A 12,349-nucleotide genomic window follows, 5' to 3' on the forward strand; every position below is an offset into this window, starting at 1 on the left:
TCTAACACACTTTTGAAATAATTACCATGGATGGATGATACGGCATGTGCACAATGGCTGGTGCTAACCTTACAGAGAATATTGTTTATAGGCCTTTTGACAAAGAATATATCACACAAAATACCTTTAACATGTTGAATCCAGAGGCCTTCAAAAATGATGCAGTTAAACAATACTAACTGGGAAGTTTGTTGATTTTAATAATTTGCCTATAATAACCACAACCTTGTGCACTTTATTCTTATCTATAAAGGACTAAAAACACAAAATTTGTAAGCAATTTGTATTTATGATAGATGCTTGCAACTGGATTACTGCTTTTAATTTAATCTAGAAGAAAACATACCCAAGGTTTTCAGCAATACAAACATATCCATAATACACATTGTTATAAAATACACACATGGAAAATGTTAGTATAATTTGATTTCTGCTCCTATGTCGTGGAGGCACCACGACCCATGATGGCCTTCTTAGTGTTTCTCTCAGGTTTTAAAAGCATTATATAACACTTTGGTCCAAACAGCGCCACCAAAAGGCCAAAACTAGATGCTAAAATAGCAAATACCTCCACTACATCTGCATATTTGCCTGGAGAGCTGATATATGCTGGGATGAAGGCTATCCACACGGCACAGAAGATCAACATGCTGAAAGTGATTAACTTTGCTTCATTGAAGTTGTCTGGAAGATTCCGTGCCATGAATGCTAGGACAAAACTGAGGAGTGCCAGTAAGCCAATATAACCTAGTAACACTGCAAAACCAACTGTTGATCCCACTTCACACTCATAGACTATCGTATCACTGAGGTATTGTGTGTTTTTATGGGGAGTTGGTGAGGCAGATACCAGCCAGGTTATACAGATTATTGCCTGGATAGAAGTAAGAACAATAAGTGTTCCTCTCTGCTGCATAGCACTGAACCACTTCATAATGTCTGCACCCCCAGGTTTGGAGGCCTTGAACACAGCCAACACCACCATAGTCTTTACCAGAATACACGAGACACACAGCACAAAGCTGATCCCAAATATTGCATGCCTCAGCTGACAAGTCCATAGTCTGGGGCGGCCAATGAACAGAAGTGAACACATGAAGCATAGTTTGAGTGACAGCAAAAGTTGGAAGCTGAGTTCTGAGTTGTTGGCGCGTACCATGGGTGTGTCTCGATGATAGACGAAGATCCCCAGGACAATGACACACATAAAAGTGCCGAACAATGCGATGGTTGTCAAGGAGATACCGAGGGACTCGTGGTAGGAGAGGTACTCCACGCTCTTAGGGACACAGTGGTCATGCTGGGGATTGGACCAGAAGTCCTCTGGACAACTGATGCACACTGTAGAGTCTAACAAAGACACCAAGGTTAAAGGGACAGACAATTAAGTATCATCCTCAAGTGGGGGGTGGACTTGTAAACAGGGTATGGACTACTAAACAGGCTATGGACTAGTAAACAGGGTATGGACTAGTAAACAGGGTATGGACTAGTAAACAGGGTATGGACTAGTATAACAGGCTATGGGCTATAGTAACCAGGCTATGGACCAGTAAACCAAGTATGAACCAACCTGTTTGATTGCTGATCTCTCCCTCAGAACAAGCATTGCAGTCAAAGCAGCAGACAGGTTCTCCTTTCCTTCTGGCCTTCCAGGTTCCAGGAGAACAGCTCTCACTGCACACTGACTGAGGAGGCTACAAAGGGAAGTAACAATGCATTGATTCTAGGGATATCCCGATACACTTTTTCAGTTCCCGATCCAATCTCGATACCACAATTTCTGTGTTAGGCGATACCGATATACCGAATACCGATACCAGTGTTCTGATCTCGTGTATTTGTCACGGTGCGGGGCAGAGAGGTGTAGGACCCAAGCGCAGGACAAAAGCAGAGGATGAGGCAGACACAAGGCAGGTCGAGTGCACGGTGGTTTATTAACCAAAAACCAGAGGGACAGGAACAAACACAGGAACAAGAAATAAACTAGGGAACACTAGGAGCAAGAAAATGACACTAGGACTAGGAAAATACAAGGAATCACGAGGAGCAAAATAACACACAACAATTTTCGAACGAACAAGGAACTGAAAACACAAGGGCATACTTATAGACATGGGAAAACTAGACACAGGTGAACACCACTGACAATCAACACTGGGATAGGCTGGGGAACTAAGGGGACACAGGTGGAAACTCAATCACAGGACTAGTGAGACAAGACAGGAACAGAACTACAGGGGCAGACAGGAAGGCACAAAACAAGACTACAAAATAAAGGTTCACAGTGTAAAGCAAAACTGCAACTAAGAAACAAGGAAAATACAATACTTCAAAATCACAGGAACACAACAGAAGGGTAAAACAATAACAAACCAAGAACAGGGTACACAAGAAAACATAATACGTCACAGATCGTGACAGTGCCTCCCCCTCAAGGGATGGCTTCCAGACATCCCTAAACAATAAACAAAGTCCAGAACATCGAGCAGGGTGGGTGGTGGGGGTCTGGAAGGAGGGGCACTGGGACACGGGACCAGGGGCTAGAAAAAGTACTGGGCACAGGACTAAACTGACTGGCAGTGACTGGGCAGGGCAAAAACAGTCAAAACACAGAAACAACTACACAAGGAAACACACAAACAGGCAGGCGGGCAAACACACAGACAAACACACAGACAACAGGTGGGACAAACCAAGGGACAGACAGATCAACTGACAGACAATCAGGCAGGCAGACAGACATGATGTTTGACACAATAGGCGGGTAAAGGGGTCAGAAGGGCGACAGGAGGACTGGGGGGTCGAAAGACGGACAAACAGACTGGCATTCACACTAGCAGACAAGCAGAGGGGGAGACAGGCGGACAGACAGACAGACAGAAGGATTAACGGGTTGGTAGGTGGGGCAACCAACGGGCAGGACGTTCCAGAACGGAACAGAGGTGGCTGGGGATTGGACGTAGCCTGGGGAAACTGATGGCCTGAGACCTGGGGGACAAAGGGGCTGGCAGACGGAGAAAGGGGGCTACGCTGGGAAACTGGAGGAGTAGAAGGGCATGGAAACAGGGGAACCTGGGGACAAGGAGACACAGTCACTGGGAGCGAGGAACAGAATAACTGCTGTAGTGCAAGCCCGGGCTCTGGCAACTGGACGATAGGCCCGGGGTCCGGCAGCAGGAGTGCTTCCTCGGCTTCGGTGGGGACCAGGGGGAACAGTTCACAAAGTTCACCTTGGTTGTCAGCAGGGAAAACTGACATGGGGACTGCAGATAGACGTGACGGGGCTGCAGGCGGGACTGCAGATGGACGTGACGGGGGTGCAGGCGGGACTGCAGATGGACGTGACGGGGGTGCAGGCGGGACTGCAGATGGACTTGACGGGGCTGCAGGCGGGACTGCAGATGGACGTGACGGGGCTGCAGGCGGGACTGCAGATGGACGTGACGGGGGTGCAGGCGGGACTGCAGATGGACGTGACGGGGGTGCAGGGGGGACTGCAGATGGACGTGACGGGGCTGCAGGCGGGACTGCAGATGGACGTGACAGGGCTGCAGGCGGGACTGCAGATGGACGTGACGGGGCTGCAGGCGGGACTGCAGATGGACGTGACAGGGCTGCAGGCGGGACTGCAGATGGACGTGACGGGGCTGCAGGCGGGACTGCAGACGGACGAGACAGGGCTGCAGGTAGGACTGCAGGCGGACAAGTGTCGGGTGTCGGCGGAGGCTCCTGGATGCAGGGCGGTGGAAGCTCCTGGATGCAGGGCTGCAGGCGGGACTGCAGATGGACGTGACGGGGCTGCAGGCGGGACTGCAGACGGACGAGACAGGGCTGCAGGTAGGACTGCAGGCGGACAAGTGTCGGGTGGCGGCGGAGGCTCCTGGATGCAGGGCGGTGGAAGCTCCTGGATGCAGGGCGGTGGAGGCTCCTGAATGCCAGGCGGCGGAGGCTCCTGAATGCCAGGCGGCGGAGGCTCCTGAATGCCGGGCGGAGGCTCCTGAATGCCGGGCGGTGGAGGCTCCTGAATGCCGGGCTGAGGCTCTTGAATGCCGGGCTGAGGCTCCTGAATGCCGGGCTGAGGCTCCTGAATGCCGGGCTGAGGCTCCTGAATGCCGGACTGAGGCTCCTGAATGCCGGGGGGCGGAGGCTCCTGAATGCCGGGCGGCGGAGGCTCCTGGATGCCGGGCGGCGGAGGCTCCTGGATGCCGGGCGGCGGAGCAGGTTCAGGTGACACAGGAATAAAACAGGCAGGAATTGTAGAGGGGGTTGGAGACATCGAACCAGGAGGTGCCCACTGGGGATGAGGGGCACCACGACTCTCCCACCTGAAAAACGCCAAATACTGGGCGAATTCAATGTCCCTCCTCCAATATTGAGCAAGTTGCTCAAGAAACTCACCATCTTCAAAAAACACCTCCCTAGTCACCCCAAAGTTCTTCCAGGTGAAGGGCAAGCTAGGCTGGTGAGCCGACAGGGAAGCAGATTGTGAAGCAGGCTGCGGGCTAGCAGGCTGGAGAGCAGGCGGTGAAGCAGGTCGAAGGCTAGTGGCCCGAATGCTAGCAGGAGCATTGCCTATGGCAGCCCACAACCCCTTTATAAATCCATCCAGCTTGCCTGCTAGGTCGGGCCTGGAGTAGGCCAAGCGGAGAACCTGTTTCACAGACAGGATCTTCTGCTCTGCACTGGTGGATGGACGAAGGCAGTCTTCCATTGTGGAACTCATGGAGAGGAGAAGTTCTGCAAACTCGTCCACCTCTGCATTGTCCGCTGGGTCCATTAGGGTTCGTTCGTACTGTCACGGTGCGGGGCAGAGAGGTGTAGGACCCAAGCGCAGGACAAAAGCAGAGGATGAGGCAGACACAAGGCAGGTCGAGTGCACGGTGGTTTATTAACCAAAAACCAGAGGGACAGGAACAAACACAGGAACAAGAAATAAACTAGGGAACACTAGGAGCAAGAAAATGACACTAGGACTAGGAAAATACAAGGAATCACGAGGAGCTAAATAACACAGACAACAATTTACGAACGAACAAGGAACTGAAAACACAAGGGCATACTTATAGACATGGGAAAACTAGACACAGGTGAACACCACTGACAATCAACACTGGGATAGGCTGGGGAACTAAGGGGACACAGGTGGAAACACTCAATCACAGGACTAGTGAGACAAGACAGGAACAGAACTACAGGGGCAGACAGGAAGGCACAAAACAAGACTACAAAATAAAGGTTCACAGTGTAAAGCAAAACTGCAACTAAGAAACAAGGAAAATACAATACTTCAAAATCACAGGAACACAACAGAAGGGTAAAACAATAACAAACCAAGAACAGGGTACACAAGAAAACATAATACGTCACAGATCGTGACAGTATTGACATACAGGTCAAATAGAGTAGTACTGCCTGAATACCAGCACACACTCAGAGTCGTACTGCCTGAATACCAATGTGATTGATCATTAAAATAAACATGCTTAGAAAATGCACACTGTCCAAGTGAGCCCTGATCCAGACAAAGTTGTAAACCACTGGACTCGAGTAAATTACATTCTCATAACGAGCTCAACATTAGATATTTTAGAAAGCCAATAAGGGGACCTTTGTGGATTCAAAGCTCCAGAAAATTGTGTCTCCATCAAGGATGAGTTCGTTATCTCCGGAGGCCGACTTCTTGACCACACCTACATTCTGAACCTTTACACTTCCGTCGGGGAGCCACACCCAGTTCATGACATCATAGATTGAATGTATGGGATCACCGTTCTCATCAAAGGATACTTCATCACCAAATGATGTGGTGAAGTTGACCTTTTCCAGGTAGTACACAAGCTAGAAATAGTGAAGGAAATGAAGGAAGACACAACAACTAAAAACTACTGTATGCAATCACATTAACACTAGACACATTGTCAGGGATTGATGTATTAACTACACCCTTGAAATAGGCCTAGAGAAATCATGTGTGTGTGTGTGTGTGTGTGTGTGTGTGTGTGTGTGTGTGTGTGTGTGTGTGTGTGTGTGTGTGTGTGTGTGCGTGCGTGCGCGATGTGTGTGTGTAGGGGGGCTCATTCAATCAAATACGTGTTAGTGAAATTGGAAGTGATTCAACAAATAAATGAGCAGACAAAACTGGAACTGAAACACAAGCTTATAAATGTTCTTTGTGATGTTCTCTCTCCTAATTCGAGGAAATGTGCAATTCATCTCTAGATGCATTTTCTGTTTATTAAAGAGCTGGAGAGACAGGGAGACGTTACGAAACAACCACTCTGTATACAAATAAAAATGTCTTGCCTTTCATAATGTCATATTTAAATATTATTTTTACAAATGTGGGTTCATCTATAGAAACTTTAACTGAAACAGCACTGTGAATTAATATCCCACCTGCCATGGTTGTATTTTCAGCGAACTGGCACAGCTGTGCCCAGTGAAAGGCCCCCTTCCCGGCACACACTGCAGCATGTCATGGAGGGCATGGGCCAGAGCATACACAGCCTTGTACACGTTATACTCATATCTGAGGTCTGACACTTCAGGCAGTGGAGTCTCTGCTGTTCCTAGGTCCTCTTGTCCAGTACACACCCTTCCACCAGCATCCACCCACGCTGGTGGAAGGGGTGCAAATTTACACTGAAATGTGTGCTCCCAAAACTGCTTCACCTGAAGAAACACAATGAAGACTTGGCCACATATAAAAAGTAAATACTTAGATACTAAATGAAACAAAATACTCACTAGGTTATTTTTACGTCTCTTGTCAGGGTGGTGGTCAGGATGTGTTTTTAACAAGAAGTCCTTGAGACCTGGTATCTCTCCACGACGGATGGCGATACCCAGGGTGCCTCTCAGGTACGGCATGAAGGCAGGAGTCTGGAGTACAGTATATGTCGACCAGACCTCACTGGCCATCCATTGCAGACCTGCCACATCCTGCTTTACCACCTGTTGTGTTGAACAGAATATATGTGTGTATGTGCTACAGTTCTCATTAATGGCCAAATAAAAAGCAAAATAAGGCAAAAAAATGTAAGAAAAATAAATAAACAATTGCTGAGCATTGGAATTGTTTATTCCAATGAGTGATTAAATTGCATTGCAATAAATAAATGGAATTGTTGGTTCCAATGAGTGATTAAATTGCTGCACTGCAATAAGTAAATGGTTGCGAAAACAACAAAAACAACAACAAAGCAACCTACTTAATTTTCTGAAAGAATGTCTCAACTTTAATATAGCTAATTTCAGATTCCCTATAATCATGAATGACCATAATGAACATGTATCATAACCCCAACCTCCTCCAGGAGTTTAACCATATGGTTATCATAACCAAATGCAATGACGACACGAGCTGTGGATGTCTTCATCACAGTGACAATCCTCTTAAGTTCGGCTGGGTCACCGTCCGTGGGCAGAACCTGCACGTACGCCAGACAAGTCAACCCGGACCGCTCCACCTCAGACCGGAAGGACCTGGCAGCGCTGTGTCCATAGTCATTATCAATGATCACCAATCCAAACCAGGTCCACCCAAAACGCCTCATTATCTGGAGCATAGCTTGCACCTGATTGGATGAAGAATGGAAGGACATGCAAGTTCTAGAATAGATCATATATGGGCAACTGAGTGCCCGCGGGGGCCTCATGCGGCCCTCACCTTTACAGCTGTTATAATTCCAAACATGCAAAGATAACCCGCTATAATTACTTCAGTCTATCTTAGCTCAATGACTATAGTGCTACATTGTCTTTTTTAATGAATTTGTATTTGAGTTCCTAAAGTTAACATAAGTAGGCTAGTTCTAAATAATTTGAAATTAAAAAAGTTTATACAAATATTTCAGGATTCCATTTCAAATAGTGATGCACCGAATATTCGACCACAGAAAATATTCGGCAGAAAATGGTTAAAAATTCATTTTCGGCCCCAATACTATAGGCAGAAAATATATCACCGAATAGTGTATGCAATTAATGCATTCAAAAGAGATGAATAAATGTGTTATGGACCCATAATAGTGATTATTAGTTAAGTTAAGTTTTGCCATAACCATTTATTTTGCCATAAATCAGGTAGTTTTAAGGTACGGCCATGACAGCAATGGTAGGAAAAAAGATATATAATATTAACGCAAGTTACGAATGTAACTATGGTTATGTGAATTCCTGGATGACTGCCAGTAGGCAGTAAACAATAGTGAATATACCTCTCGCGCTCCGCGTAGGTCGAGTCTTAATATAAACAAAGTCATGTGACGTGTAGGCTGACCGTGCGTCCCGGTAGGCTATATAAGCACGTGACAGCCCACACCCGGCCTCTTAAGAATCTTCTCGCCCTGAAAGATTCCGAGTGACCGTTATTACTGGCAGTCATCCAGGAATTCACATAACCATAGTTACATTCGTAACTTGCGTTATGTTTCATTCCTTACTGACTGCCAGTAGGCAGTAAACAATAGTGGATGACTCATACCAGAAGTGTCACGAGGAATCGAACCAACCTACTAAACTGCCGTAGCAGCCAGTGGCAGGATCGCTGACGTCAGTGAGGATCCAGAGGCCACATCAAGGCGATAGAACCTCGAGAACGTGCAAGGGGCTGTCCAAGACGCCGCCGCACAGACGTCCGCCAGTGACACCCCTCTCATCGCCGCCCAGGACGTGGCAACGCCCCTGGTAGAATGGCAGATGACCTCGGAGGGGGCAGGTTTACCAGATGCTTCATAAGCCTTCTTAATCGCATCCACTGCCCAGTGGGATAGCCGCTGTTTAGACAGCGCGCCTCCTCTATTCTTTCCGCCGTAGCACACAAACAGTTGCTCTGAGCGTCTAATATCCCGTGTTGCCTGAATGTACAGTTGCAACGCACGGACTGGACACAGTAAGTGGGCCCTTTCCTCCGCCTTGGATGTAAACGGGGGAGGATGGAATGCCGCCAACTCTATGGCCTGGTTAACATAATCGGGGGGCAGAACCTTTAGGCAAGAATGACACATTTGGCCAAAGTGTGACCCCCGTGCCGCTAGCCTTCCACCGAAGGCATGCGGGGCTAATAGAAAGTGCGTGGAGCTCACTCACACGCTTAGCTGTCGTAACTGCCAACAGAAAGGCAGTCTTAATCGATAACGAGCTCAAGGACGACCCAGCCATAGGCTCAAAGGGCGCCCTGCTCAATGCCTGCAGGACCAGAGGCAGGTCCCAAGCTGCAGTACGCCTCACCCTAGGGGGGCGTAACCTCTTGGCACCGCGCAGAAACTGTGTCACCCAGTAATGCGCACCAACTGACCTGCCATCAATATGGCTATGATTGAAGGATATAGCGGCCGTGTGCACCTTCAAGGTGGAGGCTGCACGGCCGGCATCCAGTAGACACTGTAAATAATGTAGTACGTGTTGTATAGGGCAAGAGACTGGGTCCAGACCCCTGTCGCTGCACCATAATGAGAAAGCAGCCCAGCAATTAGAGTACACCAACCTTGTGGAAGGGGCCCTTGCATTTCGCAAGGTCTCACATATTGAGGGGCCTAGCCCACTCAAGAGTGACTGATCCCTTTCAGTGGCCATACCCAAAGCTGAAGGAGGCTCGGCGATGGATGCCACACCTTCCCGTCCAGCTGGGACAGGAGGTCTATCCTCACTGGAAGCTGCCATCGATCCCCGTTCAACAGACTGAGGAGCGTTGAATACCATATTCTCGAGGGCCACCTGGGGGCCACCAAGAGAACTCTGTCATCTGACGATCTCACCCTGTGAAGCACAGGCAACAACAGGTGGATCGGGGGAAATGCATAAAGGAGCGCTCTCGGCCAAGCGTTGGCGAGAGCGTCCATCCCGAGTGGGGCACTGGTCTCTGCCAGGCTGAACCACAGAGGACAATGAGTCGTGCCTTTTGAGGCGAATGGATCTACGTAGGCTACCCCGTGCCGATCCGATATCAACTGTGCCACCTGGGGGTGCAATCTCCACTCCCCAGGGGGCAGTCTCTGACGAGACAGATAATCTGCCACAGAGTTTAATCTGCCTGGCAGGTGCATAGCCCTCATCGAGGAAAGTAGAGGATAAGCCCACGTCCACAGGCGATGGGCTTCCCTCAGGGACTCCAGAGACCTGGTCCCTCCCTGATGGTTGACATGAAACACCACTGAGGTGCTGTCTGTCCGAATGAGCACGTGCTTCCCCCTGAGAAAGGGCAAGAAGTGCTTCAGCGCCAGGGAAACAGTCCGGAGTTCTAGCACATTGATATGGCGTCCTCTCCATCGAGAGCGCCATACCCCCTGGACTGACCTCCTCTGCCATACCGCGCCCCAACCTTGAGGCGAGGCATCTGTTGTCACCACCTCTCGTCTCGCCGGGACCAAGCCGAGAGGGACTCCACTCAGCAGGAATGCATTGTCCCGCCAGCGGCGGAGATAACCAAGGCACCTGCGAGTGACTCTGACCTTGACCCCCCTGTGTAGACAGGGGTCCATGTGAAGGCCATTGAACCACCTCTGTAATGGGCGTAGATGTAGCAGCCCCAGAGGAGTGATTGCTGAGACTGCAGTCAGCATGCCGAGCAGTCTGAGCCATGTTAGGACGGTCAACCTCGCCCCCAGGCGGAAAGACCGCAGGAGGTTCCGAATTCTCCCCACCCTCTGTGCAGTCGGTCGTGCCTGCATCGATACCGAAGCTAGGGACATGCCGAGGAAGGTGGTCTGTTGCGTTGGGAGCAACGCGCTCTTTTCGAGGTTTACGGTCATGCCCAGTGCCTCGATGTGAGCGAGGACTCTGGACGTCACCTGTTCCGCCTCCCTGAACGAGGGGGCGCAAATGAGCCAATCGTCTAGGTAGGGAAGTATCTTCACTCCCGACAGGCATAGCGACGTTAAGGCTGCCCTCATACACCTTGTGAAGATGCGGGGAGCCAGAGACAGGCCGAACGGCAGAACGGCAAACTGGTAGACTTTGCCTTGAAAGGCAAAGCGTACGTACTTTCTGTGCTCTGGATGTATAGGCACATGAAAGTAGGCATCTTTGAGGTCTATTGTGGTGAACCACTCCCCCTGTGTGATAGCCTGTAGGACGTCGACTGTGCGAAGCATCCGAAACGGAAGGACCTTGAGGTACCTTTAACCCTCTTAGGTCTAGTATAGGCCTGAGAGACCCTTCTTTCCTTGGGATCAGAAAGTAGGTGGAGTAGAACCCTTCGTTCTGTGAACGTGGGTGAACCGTTGTTATTGCTCGTTTGTCCAAGAGCTTGGCCACCTCTTGAGACAAACACTGGGCCTTCACGGGGTCTGTGACTGAAGTCACCCTGACCCGTGAAGGTGGTGGGGGTCGGCGGCGGAACTGCAGCCTGTAACCTTGGGACATTGTTGTAACGACCCATGCATCCCTGGCATGGTCTGCCCAGTAATTCAGGTGCTGCTGTGAAAAACTGCCCCAGACCCTCAGGCTGTGCCTGGGGGGTTATATGGGGGCTTGGGGGGGGGGGGGGGGGGCACCGGCTATGTCCTCGCCCACGCTGGGGCTGGCGAAGCCGCTGCCCACCTCTGGGCTGATATTGCCCTCCGCCTGCTGCCGCCTGGTCACGTTGCCAGGCCTGCGGCTGAGGATTCAAGTAGCCCAGGCGTCGCGGATCCCGTGCGCCACGTGGCTTAGAGGGTCGACCGTGCCCTCGAGCCTCTGGCCCGTTGACCCCAGTCCTCTGAGGCTGCCTTGACTGCTGCCTACGCTGCAGTGCCTCGTTTGCCTCCGGGCCAAACAACTGGCCCGGCACCACCGGCAGCTTCCGTAGCGCCATGTCTGCAACTGTCAGACATAGGCGCCTGAGCAAGCCACACCCGTTCGGGGGAGGGGCCCCCCTGGGGATATCATCCTCGTCATGGAACATAGAGTCTGAAGCTCTAGTTGACATGGCGTCATCATCATCATAACCGTAATCTAATTCTAGATCATCATCGCCCTCCGGCTCCTGGACCGCCTGTGGCGGAGGAGCCGGTGGCTGCTGGACCGCCTGTGGCGGGGGAGGAGGTGGCCGTACTATTGCCTTAAGGCGCTCTATTTCAGCCCTCAAATCGTCCATTTCATGGCGATATGGAGCAGTCGTGACAGCCGCCGTTGAACTCTTCCGGGCCAGGTGACCGCGCTCTGCGCGAGACCCGCGTTTTGAGCTTCACCCTCCCACCAGAAGGGACCCCAGCGGGGACCCCAGAAGGTGGGAGGTTTCCTTTGAACAGGAGGTTCTCCACCTCACGCAGCCTAGCCTCTCTCACAGAGAGTGGTAGAGTGCCACAGTTCATACATGGGTCAATCAGGGCTTCCCTGAGATGACCGACACCCAAGCATGTCGGAC

At 50.5% G+C, this 12,349-nt stretch overlaps 1 protein-coding gene across 1 annotated transcript; it reads right to left on the minus strand.

The window, feature by feature from the left end:
* Positions 1 to 436: 436 nt before the first annotated feature.
* On the minus strand, positions 437 to 11,911 carry LOC306921196 (extracellular calcium-sensing receptor-like; the record flags this gene model as incomplete). Its single annotated transcript, XM_079498309.1, has 9 exons — positions 437 to 1,350; positions 1,574 to 1,697; positions 5,611 to 5,841; positions 6,400 to 6,675; positions 6,751 to 6,957; positions 7,311 to 7,580; positions 9,582 to 9,762; positions 10,084 to 10,194; positions 11,514 to 11,911. The coding sequence occupies 9 exons, from the start codon at positions 11,909 to 11,911 to the stop codon at positions 437 to 439; spliced, it is 2,712 nt and encodes a 903-aa protein (XP_079354435.1).
* Between the last annotated feature and the right edge of the window lie 438 nt (positions 11,912 to 12,349).

This window comes from Electrona antarctica (assembly GCF_951216825.1).
Source record: "Electrona antarctica genome assembly, chromosome: 4".
NCBI classification, from domain to species: Eukaryota; Metazoa; Chordata; class Actinopteri; order Myctophiformes; family Myctophidae; genus Electrona; species Electrona antarctica.